This window comes from Nymphalis io, chromosome 9 (assembly GCF_905147045.1).
Source record: "Nymphalis io chromosome 9, ilAglIoxx1.1, whole genome shotgun sequence".
NCBI classification, from domain to species: Eukaryota; Metazoa; Arthropoda; class Insecta; order Lepidoptera; family Nymphalidae; genus Nymphalis; species Nymphalis io.
The window spans coordinates 5724141-5744668 of record NC_065896.1 but is presented as its reverse complement, the minus strand read 5'-3'; the positions used below and the strand labels follow the sequence as shown (position 1 = coordinate 5744668).

General features: G+C 31.5%; 1 protein-coding gene across 1 annotated transcript in view; it reads right to left on the bottom strand.

Annotated features, from left to right (window-relative positions):
• Positions 1-15: 15 nt before the first annotated feature.
• LOC126770807 (uncharacterized) overlaps positions 16-20528 on the bottom strand; it is a 70245-nt gene continuing 49732 nt past the window's right edge. Inside the window, exons 2-6 of the mRNA XM_050490378.1 lie at positions 4208-4331; positions 3895-4133; positions 2251-2343; positions 1157-1297; positions 16-1009 (exon numbers count right to left, since the gene is read on the bottom strand). Coding sequence (XP_050346335.1) covers positions 228-1009; positions 1157-1297; positions 2251-2343; positions 3895-4133; positions 4208-4314 — 1362 coding nt within the window. The 5' untranslated portion in view covers positions 4315-4331 and the 3' untranslated portion in view covers positions 16-227. The remainder of the gene's footprint in view (positions 1010-1156; positions 1298-2250; positions 2344-3894; positions 4134-4207; positions 4332-20528) is intronic.

The window sequence follows — 20528 nt, the reverse complement described above, 5'->3', positions numbered from 1 at the left end:
AGAAACGAATTACACAAATGGCAGTATTTATTCAAGGAAATGTAACAGTCAAAAAATTTCCATGACACAAGTCACATATAGTTCATAAATTCGAAAATCACTTTTCTCGACATTTAATTCATTCGTGGCTACTATATATAATATCCCGTACATCAAATTGAGCGAAACACTATCGCTGTTATCACTTATCGATATGCTTCAGGGGGGGACACCCGGGGTGACGTTGATCAGACTGGCGTCGTCCGTTTATATGGGTCGGTGCCTACGGCGCGGTCATGGCGAGGTGGTTTATCTTCAATAACTGTCCTTGCCCCAGCACCAAATGTTACCATTTCCTCTTCACGAGACGGTGGTGGCTCTACTGCTGAGGTATCCAAAAATCTGCCACTCGCAACCGAAACCTGAGATTGAAATATCGAAGCGCTCCTCAGACCGCTTAAGGTATTTGCACTTTGTGGGACCTCTTTGAACTCCTCGAAGTAATTGTCGCATGCCGTCGGTCGTGGCGCTGCTGGAAATCCATAAAGGGTAGAAGATGACAGATCTTTAAGAGACGCTGAACTTAAATTTATCCGTCTATTTTTATGTATTGAACAATGTGGAATATCATCGCCGTCGTAAACAAAGCGTCGCCGTTCTCGTGGTGTAGCTGCCGATGATCCTGATGGAGGATAAGTGTCTCTTTTCATCATACGCCTTTCTAGAAGAGTCGAGTCTCTTTCCCTAAAATCAGAAAACGCATACTCTCTATCCCAAGCTCGGCAATCGGCTTTTGCTTTCTCTGTCAAGTCTGTGATCCAATCCTTTTGGTACCATTGTAAAAACAGAAATATAGCCGAGGTACCAGCTAACTCCGCTGCAACGAAGCCACTTAAGTATAGTCCAAACGAGTAACCGTAACTGTACGACATTCGAGGCGTATCATAGAAGGTCATGTAGCGTAGTTTATGGCCCACTTGTGACTTAAATACGGATATGTACATGACGATTCCAGTCAACATTATGAGGCCTGAAATACAAAAATTTCAAATATTATTTCAATGCATTTCGCTTGAATATACATTCACAAATAAGATATACACGAGAAAACGGAACGTTGCTCATAATTTACAATTCTAGCAATATATTTTATCATGTTATTTTTTACTCAACTTACCAGATATAATAAAAAGGACGCCAGCAATAAATGTACACAGTCTTCTCCCTTTTACGCAATGTCCGAGCACGCAACACAATCCTCCCACTGCCTGTGTAAAAACTGCTAGTAATAAGGGTACTGCAGACCTTGTTACGACATCTGAAAGTGAAAAATTCAATATAACATATTACAGTGTTCTTTATTGATTATATTGTTTTAGATTAGATATATATTGTTTTAGTTTTTAGTCACTATTTATACTGTCTTTAATAATGTTATAATGTCCATAATAGATTAAGGTGAATGTTACTTCCTTCTTGAAATTATTAGTAATTGTAAGGATTGATATTGTACTTTTAGGTAAAATAGTGCTCTAGTAGAATATTTTAGGTAGTGTCAAAAACAATAATGCCCTCTATTAATCTCTTATATTTAATAATATCCAGCTAATGAGGTGAAATGAAATTAACTCCTGATCCTGACATGCGTATTTGATCTGCCCACAATATCAACTTCCCACTAAATACGCAGAAATCATAATCATATTGTTAATTAGTTTTATGTTTCTTTATAAATTTGATTGAGTTGATAAAATTATTGAATTGCAAAATATATATAAATCGTTTCAATTTAAAGGATTTCAGCATTTTAAGAAAACTGTTTGTGTCTGTGTACCTATATTTTCTTTGTAGGTAATTTATGTCATTTATTATAGTCGATTTAAATAAAATATAGCTAACATTAAAATCATCAACATTTAAGGGCAACTGGCATTGATTAAACAATGTTTTGACTACAGTCGCGTGTAATCGAACTTCAATCATTTTTTGACGAAATTTGCAATTTTTTCTATATATGTCGAAAGTAATTCTATATGTCCATTTTGTACTTCATCACAATGAATTTACTGAAGTAAATATGATAAAATTCGGCATAGAACATGACATGAAATTTTCATAAGTGTAAAAAATATATATTTTCAGAAAAAACGCGCGTTACCTATTTTATTGTTAGTAATATTTTTGTTTAAATAGGCATCACGTTTTTTGGAGAATGTTAGAATATTTATTATTATATCATGATAATTTAAAATAATAATATTGTAGACTTACATGGTATTGCGTTAGTTGAATCACTCAAATCCGGTGCATATTGCGATAATGGGAAATATGGAATATCCAGACAGCGAAATTCTGTACTGCCAGCTGAAATAAAAAAAAACTCATTATGTTATAAATTCTATATACACAATAATATTAATATAAAATAATATTTGAATATGTTTCCAGAAGTTTGATAAGCCAACTGTTGGGTTCAGATATAATAGATTTGACAACTCATTACCGTCTCACGGTTATTGGTAGTCAAAGTTTATATTTAAGTTAATTCCCTTTGAGCACTGAATGAGATAAGTCGTGTTAGCCTTATACGAAATATAATGTTGAAGAAATAAAAACATTTTTAAACCAATAATTATATTCTTATTAAAAGAGTTAGTTGTTATATTCTTGCCAGTGACAGGCAACAAATGTCCCACGACTGGACTAACGATAAGCCTAACTGTCCTCTTGAAAGGATGGTTCGGGATATGCCTTGACGCTCCAATGTCTGTTTGTGGATACAAATACTGTATATACATCCAATTCTATATATATAATTATATTTAATCTTTTAATATATTTTGTTCCTCAGTTCTTTCTGTATTTAATTAAACTTAGAGCGTTTATAATATTAATATAGCTTTAAGATAAGAATCCAATAATGTGTTTTTAATACCTATATATTAAATTTTAATACATTTGTCAGCAGAAATAACGATGTTTTAGTTGTTTCTACACAACTGAATAAACTTATTTTATATAAAGAATATGGACCAGTTACAAATGCCGTGACAGCAACGGAAATATCAAAGCACATATGAATGTAATGCATAGGGCCGCCCGTGGACAGGACAATGGGGTTCCCAAGTGGGGAAACGTCCGTATTGTGGGCAAGTCACGGACGGAAGTCACGCCTGCCATTGTCGACTTATACAATTTCATTTATTTCATTTCTATCTCTTTATTTCAAAAAGAAAATTTAATATCTCATATATTCGAAATTAAACTTCATATTTTATCTCCTTAATTTTTTTTATGATAAGACTTGTCTATTATGCTTAAATTTTTTAAAATTAATGTATACAACATTTAGCTCGAAAAAACGGTATCAATTTGAGAACCGGTAGCAGAATTTTATGCTAACCCCGAAATAGCGGGTACAACTCCGCAATCCATGTATCGATGTACGTTTGAAGGATAAATAAAATAGAATTCCCGTGCATTTCCCACTGCTGGGCTAAGGCCTCCCTATTTTTGGGGAGAAAGAAGCTTATTCTACCAAGCTTCTTTCTGCGCTCAAGCTGCTCTAATGCGTATTGGTGGTATCACACATGCAGGTATCCTAACGATGTTTTCCTTTACCGCCGAGAATTTGTTTGGAACCCGGAAAAATTGGGTATGATTCACGTCCTTACAAGTGGGCCATCTCAGCTTTTAGGAAGGATAAATGAGCCAGTGTTATTACAGACACAAGGAAACACAAATTTCATTAATTGTTAATGTATTTATATCTCTCACTATTTATATACTCAGTGTCTATGAGTGATGATAACTTACCAACGAGTTGTTGAGAAAAAATGGAATATAAATGACCAAACATTATTATAATAATTGATATAAATGCTTATTTATTTATAATAAAGCCAAACCACTTACGGTCTGTATAGCAAATACGCCAAAGTCCAGAGATTGTGTGTTTTGCAACAAGCTCATGTTTGCCTGTGCCATTAAAAGCTGGATTCAGCATGTTTTCTTGTGTGTGTAGCCAGTTGTTTGTCGTTACTGCTACGATGATAGCGATGACAGCGGTTCCAGCAGACAGGGGAGTTAGCAACCATAAACACGCTACCGATGAGTCTATCTGTGCTACTAGCGTCGGCGATGGAGGCGTGGGTCTGTAATAAGTACAATAAATATTAATTTGGTTTGAATATTTTTTATAGAATTAAGGTGTTATGCCTGTATGTACCTGGGAGGGCGGCGGCTAGCGATGGCACCGCTGAGCGTTGGAGCTGGCTGCGCGCGGGCTCCACGCGGGAGCGACGCATGCACGCATTGCGCGCCGCCGCCCCACATCCCTTCCCTCCTTTTTACTGGAAATCATACAGACACATGTTAATAAATAAATATTACATTTATTATTGTATATAATAAACTAGCTGACCCGTGCCCACTTCGTTGGGTAGTAAACATTTTTACTTGCGATCGATTGGAAGAACATTAGTAAAATTGTCGCGAGTATTTGATATTTTAAATTATCTCTTAAACTATGCAACCAAAAAACAAACTGTAAAAATGAATTTTATCTAAATAAAATTTGAAAATGAAAAAAAACCAGTCAGTCAAATATCAGTCAATACAAATTATCTCTTTAACCATCGCTCCAAATTATATGCAGTAAAAGAGAAATAAGTCTTTTGTTTTAAACAAATGAGACGATAAGTTTACTTATTTTGATTAGAATTCATAATTATTGATAATATGACCTAATGTTTTAAATTGTTTTTTTAATATAAAAGAACTACTTTTTGTGACTGTAAAGTTAACATATGCTGTCGCTGACTTTTTTGTAGGCATTATCAAGCTCTACTACTTTTCTCTAGAACTCAATCATATATCTCTCATCGTTAAAGTCGTGTTCGTAAGAAACGTTTTCGTTCGACCATTTTTTCTCCGAGTTAGTTTGCAAATCCTACTACTATAAAAAATATTTTAATTTTTTGTGTTAATATATAGCCTATGACACTCACAAATTATGTGGTTTTCTATTCGTAAAAGAATTTTCAACATCGGTGAAGTAGATCATCCCACGCAAGCTCACAAACTATACTTCTTTATAATATTAGTATTAGCTAGCTTTCAAACAAATGAAAAATTAATGTAAATATATAAAAGAGTTTCTTTGATTATTCAAATGTAATGCATACAATGAATTACATGAATAAATAATGTTATCACATTAATGGTATCATAAGAGTATGAATAATATTTATTAAAACACGGAAAATTTCCTTTGACAAGAAACGCGTATCCTATTTCTAATATGTTATGCATATTGTATAAATATGCATATTTAGTGTAAATATGCATAGTAGTGCTTGATATGAAGTTTTAATTGACTCTTGACCGTGTTTCAGCCATGGCGTCACATACTAGTCAACTTTACAAGGGATGTATATTTATGAACAAGTGCGTGCGCAAGCACACGTGCAATTTTGTTAATCTCACTTCAATAATTTAGTGGGAGGTCAGATCGACACGACCAGGGATTACAGCCGCAGGATCAACGGCTTTACGTGCTTTCCGAGGCATGGTAGTGTAACATTGCCAACTTCTAATTCCGAGCTACTAAGATTTTTTAACAGAACTTAAAACTTGCAAAGCAAAACCGAGACCTAGTTATCTGCAGTCAATATAATCTAGCCATAGGACTAATAAGGTATTTTTATTGTAATTTAGAGATAAACATAAATTCTAAAGATAAACATTGAAAAAAATTCATATAAGTAAGTAAAATTTACATATTTATTGTGGCGTATGTACGTCAAACACGTTTTATTCAACGTTACATATTCGCATTGCATTCAAATTCGATGTGACCATAATTATAAGATATACTCTGATAATCTAAAAAGAGAAGAACAATATAATGAGTAACAGAATTTTTTATTAATTCACGAAATATAACATTTAGAATTAAAACTTCAAAACACTATCTATGTATGTATAATAAATAGAAATAATATTCACGATTTATTTACTGAACTATGAACATTTGCTTGAATTGTTAAGTTTCATACTGAAGAAAATTACATATTATTATGTTGTATATCGTGCGGGAAAGATAAACGACATATTGCTATCTCTCGGGACCTGGTGACCGTCGAAACTCCAAATTTATGACTTCCTCGTGATTTAATCTTTGTTCTGTACGAGTTATATAATATGTGATATTACAAGGGGAAATGGGAATGACTAATGAATATGAATATTTTATTTTTCAACGTTTTCTTATTGTTGATATTTCGTTACAATTTTAGTCATAGAAATAGCTTAAGTGTATTGAGCTGGAGAAATTATTTATATATATTTTTGGAGAAATTATTTGAATATTTTTTTTACAGAATTTATTTTTATTCAAATGAAACATTAGTGTTTATTATAATAAATTAAAAAAAAACTGTTGTTAATTACAGCGTATATTTTAAACGTGTATACTTTTAAACGTTGCTTAGCGACTGATTTATTTAAATAATGCTGTGTCTTCTTCTTTCGAATGTCAAATCAATAATGACAGAAAGAGACAAATAAATGTTTAACTTAACAACTGCAAAGCAATGTTTAATAGACTGTTAGTTTTTAATTGGTTAATTCGTGTTCGCAATTAACCTCATAATCATGTAGGGAGGTATCGTGAAATCCGATAAAATAACAGCTCATGTGTATTCAACAATCCGCAGTATGACGGAATTAGCTTCAAGCTTTCTCCTTTGGATATTATTATCCCAGTCATAAGCAAGCTGTAACTGAATTCTGGAATAGAATAATTGATTTTTATAATATTTTTGTTCTATTTTTGAAATAATTAAATACGTTTGTAAGTCGTTACAGGAACCTAAAGTAAGTAATAAAAATCATAAGTACAGACTTAGTAATTGGAGCCGACAGTAATTACATTTCAATGGCTACGAATACTGAAATGAAAATATTTTATATTAATTTGAACGAGGTTACGTTTTTCTTTTGTATTTTATTCTTTGCACAAATACACGAGATAAGATTTTTTGTGTTCTTTGTTTAAACTAATTATACTGTATAAGAATAAGGTATGATTATTATTATTTTTTTATTTATTACGTCCGTAGTGGCATTAAATAGAACACGACTTTCTTAACTGTAGATTGCGGATTCATATAATTGTACAAGTGCTATTGAATTTCTACGTGCTTTATTTGTATTTTAATAGAAAATTACATGCAACAAACGAAATTCTATCAAACGTTTATCCATCAACCCAGAGCAACGTAGTGTAAAAAACTTCAAACCGCACAAAGAAAATAATAATTATATAAAATAATAGTATTTAATATTTACTACATATATAATATTGATTTCGGAAGACAAAAAATACATACAGGAAGTGACAGGGATTGACATTCTTTTAAATAAGGAATATAAACAATAATTTATTTATTTTCGCTTGTTAGAGTTTTTTACAGAATTATAACTAAATAATATGTAACAAAAAATTAAAACATGTACAGAATAAAAATCATTCATTCACAATCAGCAAACACGACTTGATAGAAATAAATTAAATAATTACAATTTAGTTAGAAAAACAAAATAGCTGTCCAAAGCAACGTAAGTAATTTTAAATAATAAAAGTGGAACTGTATTACGTAATTATTGTAAATAAATTAGTGTGAAGAAAATAAATATACTCGTTTTAAAATATAATTAAGTATCGATCGAAGCAATCTCTTCATAAATAATTTATCTTACTAGCTAGTTCAAATTTTAAAAGGCTATTTTTATTTACAGATAACGTTTTTTAATAACACCTTTGACAAAGATCTAATAATCTTTATGAAAACTATGATAATGGCTATATCTGATTTTTTAGTGTAGATATAATAATTTAAATTTTGTATAAATGTTAGTACCTATCTACCTATTTCTTATTTATTAGTTGTCCGTTCCTATTTTATTCTTGTTCTGGTCTGAAAATAAATGTCTTAAATAGATAAGTATGCCTTTAATATGACTACCTCATTGGTCTAGTGGCTTGATGTAAAGCCGGAGACCTGGAGGTTCTGGGTTTAATTTCCAGGTCGAGCCAATAAAAAGTTATTGGGTTTTTGTGTCAGAAAATTGTCAGTTGCAGCCCGGAGTCTAGAAGTTGGAAGTGTGTACACTCCCTTGCTCCGGAGAGCATGTAAAGCCGGTCCTGCGCCTGAACTCTTTCTGGTCGTGTCGGATTGCCGTCCCATCGGATTGTGAGAGTTAGGGAATAGATATTACACCTGTGTTTGCGCACACACTTGTGCACTATAATATCTCCTGTGTAGTTGGCTCTCTTGAAATTGGCCGCCGTGTCCGAAAAATATACCATAGTTCTCTTTTGATTCATATATTTGTATCTGCTTTATTTCTTGCACATATAACCCAATAAAGAGTCTTTTGAGTCGAGAAATTCAAAATGAAAGAAGTAAACAAGAACATTGATATTCAAGTATCGTAGTTTTGTGAAAACTATTTTAAAAAGAAAACCTGCGACTATCAAATAGAGCATTAGACGATTTCTATTCAACTTATATCTGCAAAATGGTGCTCGTAATACCAAATAACCATATAGTTAACAGGATATGTGTAGCCATAAGATTTTATTTTTGATATAATCGTATTTGGATAAAATAAATTACGTCTAATTGAATATACACTTATATATTAGGAACAAACAAAAGTGTTTCATTTGTAAAAATGTATATTATGAAATATGAAGTAATTTTTTTTTTTCAAATAAAACTTCATTGGCCACACTAAGAGCTCATGAAGGCGGTTCCGTACCATTTCGGATCGGCACGTGTTTTTCAATGAGAAATACTTAAGCGTGTGGTTGGTGTGAATGTGTACACGGCTGCTGCATCGTGTACGCGGTGCTTACGTGTAATCGCCTAAATGCACCTTAACAGTAAGTTCTGTTTATGAATAAATAAGATAAATATCATATTCATATGAGAGAGGAAGAGAGGGCAATGTTTTAGTTCTTCCATTAATATTAGGTGCAATGTTTTTCATCGATATGTTACTAAGATTTATATAAAAAAGTAGGTTTATATCCGTAAACCGTACCGTAACAGCCTGTGAATGTCCCACTGCTGGGCTAAAGGCCTACTCTCCTCTTTTTTGAGGAGAAGGTTTGGAGCTTATTCCACCACGCTGCTAAAATGCGGGTTGGTAGAATTTACATGTGGCAGAGTTTCAGTGAAATTAGACACATGCAGGTTTCCTCACGATGTTTTCCTTCACCGTAAAGCACGAGATGAATTATAATCACAAATTAAGCACATGAAAATTCATTGGTGCTTGCCTGGGCTTGAACCCACGATTATCGGTTAAGATTCACGCGTTCTTACCACAGGGCCATCTCGGCTATATATCGGTTTATATATTTTTATTAAAAAATGTTATTTGAAATTTACTTTGTGGTCTCTTTGGATATTTTATTACTCATCAATTATTTTACTGCTAATCCTCACTACTACTTTCTACTTAGTGTTGTTGTGTTCCGGATTGACGGATGAGTTAGTCAGTGTAATTCAGGCTCAAGGGACAGAACTCCTTTGTTCTCAAGGTTGGTAATGCATTGGCGATGCAAAGAATGAATTAATATTCCTTACAGTGGCATTTCTATGGGCGGTAGTGACCATTTACAATTAGGTGGCCTATTTGCGTTTATCTAATATAAATAACAAAATATTAATGAAGACAACAAATATTAAATAAAACAAGTCAATAACAATAGAAAAGGTCAATAATAATCATCGCAATATTACATTTCAGACAAACCGTTCAAACGAATTAGAGTTTAAATATTTGTCGAGATCCGTGAAACGAGTTACGAGATCAACAAATTTATTATTGATTGCAAATAAAATACCAAGAGTGTACAGATAAGTATTTGATTTGTTTCGAAAGGTTTTCTTTTTACTTTCGCGTTGACAGGGAATTTCTTTTCGCGTCTCTTTCTTGTTTTGTAAAAGCGAGAGTATCTTTAACTTTTATATAAAATAAAGCCTTTATATTATTTTCATACAAAGAACGAACATGTAGTTTGTAACATATAGTTTGAACAAATCACTGATATTTGTATGTCAACATCGATTGATTTTTATTATATAGGAACGGCCTCTAAATGACTATTACCTTTGATTTTGAGAATATTAGAGCTTATTCCGCCATATTATTTCAATGAAAGTTGCTAATAAACATATGTCAGATTTTTATTCGCTGTATGTAGGTTTTCTTACGATGTTTTTCTTAAGAGTTAATATAAGCTCAAATAGCTTCGTTTAATACAGTATAACAATGAAAATTTTCAATTATTCGCTTTATAAATAATATATAGTAAAGTTTGGGATATACTTTAAATACTAATTATAACGCGTATATGTATGCTATAAAAACACGATTTCTAATAATTTTCGAAAAAATAGGGGTACACTCAATTCGCCCTACCTTTCGATACGCGCGGCCCTGGCTTGTTAAAGAACGAAGAACTTGTATCGCTTGCGCAAACGCATATTTATACGTACTGCTCATAATAATAGAATGAATAGGATATGACCGCAATCAAAATATAAAATACGGAATTGGAGAAAAGAAAGTTATTATAATCAATACAATTAATCTGCCTTGATCTAGTGCCTGGGTTCGAACCCATCATCATGATTAAGATTCAAGCTTATTAACCACTGGGCCATCTCGGCACTTTAAATATATATTTCTCCTATTTCTTATATCTATTCCTGTCAGAAGGACCTAGGACCGGGACCTATTTCTATTTCAGTACCTATTTATTGCTGTTTAGTACCTTTGTTTAAATATTTGGTACTAATGATATTATCAATGAAATTTTATTTAAAAAATAGCAAGTAATTCTGATTTCAAGATGACTGGCCATTTATGATTTTCGCATAAGGTTCCGTATTGTGAATTTGTCTTTTCACAATCATTTTGTACCTATTTGGTACCGGAACATACGTTATTATTAGATCACTAACTCAAAAAATAATGATTATATTAGTTATAGGTATCTGAATCTAGGCTATATTTTAACGCTGATCCATTACTTTATAGTCATTCAAAAGCACACCAGGGCATGTGCTATTTTTTTTACGTTATACAATATTTAAAATAAGAACTTAACTAGATAGAAATAAAAATATATAACGGGATTATTTTTAAATGTTGCTTAGCGGCTATTAAGGTTTACACTGATTTCTAAAGAAAATAGCATTTTTTAATTATTCATTCGATAAGCAGCGTTTATAAGTATATGGTGTATATTTTGTATTATGTTGAATCTTTATGTCATATATGTAAATCTCATAACCATAACCAGTAACACGAATAATAATATGTAAATCCATTTATTAAAAACTAAATGCAGAAAGACATTGACAAGAAGGCATATTTTTAAAAATGGAAACGTTTTCTTACTGTTTCAATAAACATTTTAAATTAAGATAAGTTTTTTTTAATTAAATTTAACCAATGAATATGTCAAAATTATAATCGCTCCGTTCATTAACAGCTTTAAAACCGTCATATCATTAATTAGTTAACTTTGACATGTTTTTCTAAACATAAAACATTGTCAACCTTGCCTGACAATTCGCTCTTTCCTCAATGTGTGTATTTTTAAGCACAAGACGTTATATATTATGTACAATACAAGTATAAGAGATTAATTGTGCATGTAAACTTTATCAGATATTGAAAACACATACATATTTTGTTAACATTTACACATCGCATCAAAGAGAACAACTCCAGACAATTGCTAGATTATTTAATAACAAGAAATCCAACGCCGTCGTAATTAACGACTACCAAGGTTTTGTGTGCCGTTAAATTGCGGGACACCAGTGCGATGTAATTGTAGATAAAAGACCTTAATTTATATCTATCTATTTCTCTACTATTGCCTTTTCACCGCTTTGATTACGGGAGTGTGATTAAGATAAAAGCTAGTAAAGAAAGGAATTATATGAAAAATTGTCTACTGTTAATTAGTGCCAAAAAATATATGCCAGATGTAAAAAGTAAACGCATTCTTAATAAAATTATTATTACGTACATACAGCTTTCATCTTGAAAACTCGGCTTACACAACGCACAAGTTGTCACTGATACACACACACACGCACACACACACACACAGTATTTATTTATTTGAATTTATCTAAAATGCTTACGTAAAATTCATTCATTTTAATTTATCATTAAAAATTTATTTTATGATCGTAAATTATATGAAACTTAAGCTAAATCGGGCTATAAATTATATAAAACTTAAGCTAAGTCGTCGATAGTATATTGTTTCACTGTAAATAACAAATTAGCATTTATTTTTCTAGTATTTTGAGTACAGAATATATGTTTAATCGTAATTAAGAGCACATATTGTTTTAATAAAAATATTATAATACATTTTAATGAAAAATCTATAATTATTGAGTTCATTTAAAATGTGAGTTATTGTGTCGTTCTTTTTAAATTACAAAAATATAACTATCTCAAATAAATAATCTCAAATGCAATGATTGAAATTAAATTTAATTAACATCGCATTGACGGTGAGGATGTTTGTTATTCTTCCCTATTCCAGTGTCTTTCGGCGAAGGTGACTTGGTGACGAGGTGGTGGCGGAGAACCATCAGCACATGTGTATCCCTTTCTATCTTCGTCATACAAAAATAATCCAAAGACAGAAGAGTCAAGTAAATGACAAGTGATTAAAACCATTTTTACATCATCAAAATGTACATTATGAACTACGATTATTTCATAAAAGGACCCAAATAACCAGGATTGAACGCAACTAGGTTAATGCGAATGTTAGTTCCAGCCGTGCGCGTCGACTTCCGTAGCGTAATACAAAGACCAGATTAAAAGCATAAAAGATAATGCGAACGGTTATTTGGATTTTCTTTATCCTTATCAGAGAACAAATTTGCTAAAATATATTCATTTTAATGTTATGTTTTACAAAACTTTTTTATGCTTCCTATTAAACTTAGTTACTATTTAATATTAAATTTATTCAAATTCGGCTCCGAAATTTCAAACATTTGATATTTTTTGCTTCATGCGTCATTGCATTTTTAAGCAACATCGTTTTTAGTTTCTATTTTCTTATTACAACGCTGCATGGATATGATAAAAATGAAAATCTAAGACTAAGTATGCAATTAAATATTTTCATATTGTTATATCTTATGTTTTATCTTATAATAAGTAGTGGTTCTACAATTGTATAAATACATATAATTGTATAAATCATATAATTATATAATCATATAATTGTATAAATACATATATTTATCTCGAAATGACCAGCGATAGAGCCTGGCAAATGGGCCACCTGGTTTTGAATTATTTCGCACACTAAGAAGATTATAGAAAGATCTTTCTTTTTTTTTGGATTTTCATTGATTTCTTTTATTGTTGTAACAAGGTTCATCAAATAGAGTATTATTGTATTGTATTCTTTAAAATTTTCGTAATACTTATTTTTTATGACTAAAACAAAATTATTGTATTAATTTTAACGTTTTTAATCTTAAGCTTATTTCTTAATGAACAACGTTATTAAATTTTTATTAAACACAATTTTATTAACCGTTGGTCTTAATAGCTTCAACGAAGACGCCGAGAGAAGTGTCGGACGTAAACTTGCAAGTCGTGCGACTTGACACTTTACGACCGTCCTAAAGGTTGCCACGAGCTTGGATATCATTTCGAAGTAAGTTGCAGTAAGGAGAAAAATTATAGTATATTCAACTAAGTACGCTAGTTTCACTAGAAAAATATTATTTTCATTGAAAACAGAACCATAAATATATTTTACACAAGTGGGAATACGACATTTATTTTACTTCTATACTCAAACTAGCTATATGAGTATTGTAATTTTTTTCCGTTATTAATATAATTACTTCCTTATTTACCACTATCACTAGTTTAGGTGTATAAAATATAGGGAAAGAGTTACTTTTGCATTTATAATAAAACTAGTTGTTTCTTTATTTAAATCTTTTACAATTTTTAATCATATTTTAATTTAAAAAATATTTTGTATTGAATACATGTATAATTAGAACAGTCCGTCCGTCAATTGCATTAAGATTATGTCCTATGATATATGAGATAAGTCAAATCAAACCAGATTGTGGTCGAAAGGCCCTCCTGAGGCGAGATGTCAATATATCAAGATGACAGATCATTTGTCTAAGCGAGGTCATCCATAATAGATAACTAATTGCTTGGTAAATAATGATGTATATTGTTATTGGTACAACAATAGGACAATTGGTTCTATTTAGACTACACATACACGGAAGAGCTTACTAAAATGCATAAACTTTTTGCGTCAGTCTTCTTATTCGACCTTGAAATTGTACTCTCGTCACACCCAACGAATTTTGCCTTTAACGAGATACGATACTAATGTAGAAAATACATTAAAAAATTCAGCTACGCGCACAGGATTTTATCTTAGCAAAAGCTACAAAACAAAAATGAAATAAAAAAAATATTCACATTTTTTTTTGATAAAATATAATATTATCATAACTATTTATAAATATTACTACTTTAAAATATGCAGACATGGTCTTGTTATAGTTTTATTTAATAAATGTGATGTAAGCCTTGACGATAATGGCTAAATGGAAACATCAAAAGTTTTACCGCGGGTGACACTTGGATATAGCATAATTGGCAGACAACCTTAGGAAACAAAGACGTTGGTGCGGGTTCAATTCTTGTCTGGCAACTTTAATAATGTGACGTAAAATAAATTATATCACTATTTAAATCCTTGTCGATAACTCTTTTGTTATTTGCTTATAAATCGAAGGTTTACTTGATCTTCTGAATCGAGTAAACTAAAAAATACTACTTTGAAAAAGTATTATTTTTTAAGAAAAGCTTAATTTAGTCATTAATTAATTTTATTAATATTAAATATATTTTAATAAAATACTTTCAAAATAGAGCGAATAAACAAGTAGAGCGAACTTCAGAACATTTTAATCCTTCTACAGTTGTCACTAAAGTCGTAACCGGCTGGACCGATTATGATGTTTCTTGCTTAAAGCTTAAATTGGACCCGGGAGGTGCAAAGGATTTTTTAAATAAAAAACTAAAAAAAATAATATTCTTATTTTACCCGTACAAAGTCGGGATGGTTAGCTACCTTAATATAAGCTCGTATTTGTCTGAAATATCTGTAAAATGAAATATTATATCGAAGGATTGAGTGTTCTAAACGTAAGAGTCTTATCTCATCTTGTTAGACAACTTTGACGTTATCAAACCATATGACGAATTTCGAAATCATACCTAAAACATCCTCATAAATTATTTAACAGAATTTAATTTTACTTGCCGTTGTAAAATCATCGTCGAATAAATATATCTCATACAACATTTGTGATAATAATAATGGCGATAAACGCTTCCATTATACATAATTACGCGAAACGAGATGCCTTAAGACAAGCTGAAGTTGTCTCATCGAGGCTTCTTACAGAACTCATTTAGGCGGCGCCGAACAATGCCATGCTCCTGCAAAATCGTTTCGGCCTCAATATTTATACCCACGATGGAGTAGACGGAGGATACGTTTAAATATTCCGAATAAAGAAAATGATATATTCATATAAATATTTCCATTATATTTTTAATAAATTAGCTTTTTAGTTTATTATCTGCTTACATAATATGATTTTTTTTTGTTAAGAAAGATATCAAATACTTCTGCGCCAACTATTGTATTTTTAGGGTAATAGTATCATCCTCTACACATGTCAGAGGCCTTCAAACTGAGTGGTTAAACTGACTGAACACATTAAATAAGTTTTCTTTTTTATACATACCATAAATTAGTATTCTCAAAACTTAACTTTTATCTGAAGAATTAGTTTGACAAAATTTATTGTTTTATTTTCTGTTATTTTATTTATTACTGAAATCCTTAATATACTATATTAAAGTATAATAATATTCCATTAACAGGACAATGTTTTGGAAAATAGAGTTTTCCCAATGTGGGTTTATATTGCCTGTGGCAATTTTTAATGCATACTCCTTTATTTTTATATCTAAATAAGACGACGAGGAAAATGTACATTGTAAGCTTCTTTTTCGTTTCCGTGTAAATACAGAGTTCGTTTAAAATATATTATGCGTGGCTCTAACAGATAGCAATTACCAAGTGTAATTGAATGAAATATTCTAATAATTATTAATGTCGTTAAGTTTCTTCAGAAAGGAATAGAGCTACGGGGGCGTAGTTACCGACTCCACAAATGCGAGAAGCGGCAGGCGGTAGGCGCCTGCAATTTATTTAATGTTGCTCACCAACGTTTTATACATTTTTTTTACCCCAGATGATAATACCGTCTCATCTTATGAAGTCGTTTGCTTTACTTCACAAGGGAGATCCTTTATTAAGTGACAGAGCTTCACAAGTTCTCTTGTGCATTTATATAACATGAAATATCTTCTCTCGCACTCTATAAACATATATTTTTGTGATGGGACGCTGTCATTTCATGTCATAAATTCCCAATTTTCTTTCCTGTCCTCGATCGTGTTGAGGCAATGTGAGATAGGATGGGACCGATAAGGGTACACGATGAAATTGAAGAAATAGATCAATCACATCAAAAGCGAATATAAAGGCGAACTGACAGATCTAATGACACGAAGTTTTAGATGTTATTAATCTTATACTATGCTGTAGTAAAAATAATGGTTGTGCCAACATTTAATTTAATTTAATGCACAGCTGTACGCCATTTAAGGTTTTACTTAACTTGTATGTGTGTGTCAAATTTTGCAAATTCTTCTTTCAAGTACATTTAAATTACAATGTTGATAGATTGATATATCATGTGAAATGAAAACGGAATCCGCACCGTTCTATCGTATTAGTAGATCTAGATCTATTAATAAAAACGAGTGAGCAACTCTGTAATTACTTTTTCAACACCAATGAAATCACATGTATTCATTGAATATATTACAAATATATTTATCTGTTTGTCCTAGTTATACTCTTGTCAGAGCGGTCGTGGTCGTCATGTAGTATCACAGTTGTTCAGGGCAGATATTATTTGTTATTTTTTTTAAGTATTATATCCTATTACTAATGTTTTTTTAACGTAACAATTAAATTTATTAATTGATTATTGAGCTGCAATCTCGATCTCGTTTGACGCTGATAGTAATATAAATTAGGCAACTTAATTTTATCCATGAATTTTAATAAGAAGCCTGATAGATATTGCTTATGTAACAATTCAAAATTCGATATATATTTACTGTAAATTACTTTTACTGGTGGTAGGGCTTTGTGCAAGCTCGTCTGGGTAGGTACCACCCACTCATCAGATATTCTACCGCAAAACAGCAATACTTGATATTGTTGTGTTCCGGTTTGAAGGGTGAGTGAGCCAGTGTAATTACAGGCACAAGGGACATAAAATCTTGGTTCCCAAGGTTGGTGGCGCATTGGATATGTAAGTGATGGTTGACATTTCTTACAATGCTAATGTCTAAGAGCGTTGGTGACCACTTACCATCAGGTGGCCCATATGCTCGTCCGCCTTCCTATTCTAAAAAAAAAAAAAAAAAAAAAAAAAAAAAAAAAAAAAAAAAAAAAAAAAAAAAAAACTAAAATAGGTATCTATGCAAATTTGTATCTCGTGAAAAGATATTATATACGACGCGAGCCTTGCCGTTTATCTTCGGGAAGTTTGTTACGGAGCCATGATCAAGTTTTACATTATAACTTGTAGCGTCACATAAATAAACTGAAGCTGGTTAATAAAATATCACCGAACATTTTCTTCAGTCTCCGTTATATTGCCAGCCCATTCATTGTGGTGCGATCTAGTGGAAAAAAAAACTTTCATTCGAAACTTTGTTTACCCTTTTTGGTCTTACATTTATAGTATTGTAACTCGCGTATAACAACTGTGAAACTTTTTTGTTTTTACAGAAATAGGACAATGTGCGGATGAACAATAAGTGAGTTCTATATTCCTACATTCCGTGTTTAAACAAAAAATATGCTCCGAAAGAAATAAAGAGAAACAATGAACGCTACAAAAACTTTTTGCTAAATCTATTGTGAAGGAAATAGTTTTAACAGATTTAAAAAAAAAAAATTACAACAATTTATAAACATTTTTTGTTTGTTAAATCGACTGCTAATAAAAAATACATTATACTAGCTGCAGACTTCGTATGGGTGAAGTAAAAATTATTTGTTAAAAAAATTCCTGAAATCCGGTCGCAGTATTACCTCCCTGATCTAATCTAAGCCATCCACTCAAAGACACACAAAATAATCATCAAAATCGGTTCAGCCGTTTACAAGGATTTCAATTATGTTATGTTGTTGTGATAATGTTGATGATGATGATGTCATACACGTGTACGAATGATGGTACCAGTAATTTGTAAGCCCAAATATATTGCCATAACAATCTAGATTATCGTAACATTTGAGAATGTGAAAATTCTGAGAAAGTCGAAAAGCGTGCATAAGAACATACAAAGAAATAAAACATGTTTTTGAAATCAGATAAATATAAAATTCTTAAATTGAATTGAAAATTGCGAAGGTTTTTGATATGAAAGAACGTATTCACAATATTACTGTATAATCCGAGTTCACTTACATTATTTATCCACAAAACACCATTTCTGGACTCTAGCTGACACTTGTTACCACTAAGTTGAAATAAAAACAAAACTCTTTGAAAACTCCAACATTATATATACATATAGTTCAGACTCCTATATATATTGCGGAGAACCAAACGTAAGCGCGATTCAGAAAAATGACTACACTAACGAATAATTTTGTTTCATTAAGTGTAATTTTAAATATATAAATAATAGTTTACCTGCTTCTTAAGTAATGCTCAATCATTGTCGAGCTATTATAACGCAATCTACTCCCGGGATTAAATATTACAAGGGAACATGCCCTCCAACCTCCTCCGATATCAGGATAACGTATAAAAGTACTTTGATTGATGACGCCCTTTTGAGTTTCCACTACACTTGTTAGAATTCACGATATATACATACACAGTAACTAATATTTGCCCACGTCTTCGCCTGCGCATAAGGAGGAAAGTAACAGGTATTAGGTAAAAAGTACCCTATGTCCTTACTTAGAGTTCAGGCTTGCCTCATGTCAAATTTCATGAAAACCGGTTCCGTGGTTTAGCTGTGAAAGCGGAACAGACAGACAGAATTACTTTCGCATCGTATACAATGTCAAAAACATATTTTTGCATAATAAAAACACGAGAAACATTTATAATATTTTTTTCATGTAATAAAAATAATTGAACTTACATCATGGTGATTGATTGACGTCATTCTGGTCGATTTCAGCCACGGCGGCCAATATCACGGGTGACACGACTTCTAAACAGAATATACTAAATAGTGCACAAGTATTGACTATAGGGTCAACGGGAATGGGAGAGATTAAAGATAGAATAGATAGAAAAAGGTCTCTAATTTCTCCTTGCAAAAACTAATATTTTTTTTGGTATCCCAAGGCGATCAATTAAATTTTGTTAGATTATTGTCTGAAGTGAAATATTTGCAAAAGCTCTTATATAATATGTTTCTGTCACGTTGCTAATGAGCACATATACGCTTCTGCACATAAATGCCCACATACATATATTTTGTGTTAAAAATAAATCACTGAACTAGATTAAAAACAACAGCAATTATATTTGGCTCAGTAATATTTCCTGTCAATACTAACGCCTAATGTATATGCACAAGTATATATTATTATGTATGTATATAACTGCGTCGTTGGTGTAGTGACTAGATATTAGACAAATCCTTAGGTTCTGGGTTCAAACACGATGTCTGGCAAATAAAAAGTTATTAGGTTTTTCTGCCGAACAACCTCAGTAGCAACCCGGAGTCTCGAAGTTGGAACTGCACTTTTCATTCCGGTCGTGTCAGATTGCCATCCCATAGGCTTTCCCACACACTTGTACCTTGTAACATGTCCTGCACAGTTGTCTAATCTCTTTTGAGATTGGCAATCGTGGCCGATTTCTTAAAACGAGAAACTAATTGAATCATACGAAATATTTAATAAAAAACAACTTAATTTGTAACAAGTATTCATATTTATTTTGAATATTATATAATAATACAATATTCAACGTTAATTAACCAAAGGTCGTCAACTTAAATCGTGGAAATCCAAAACAATCGAACTAAATCAACACCCATGGTTTCGTAACGAAACTTGTATCTTACAATATTAGCAAATACAACTGTAAACTTATATATAAAAGGCTTGTTTTATCTTATAGAATAACGTGTTATATTAAGTAGGAAGTGTTCCTCAAAATCCAAGTTCCCTAAAAATAATATATAAACACATTACAGTAATGTTTTTCATTACAAGCCCCAATAGAAATAACCGAAAATAAATTGTA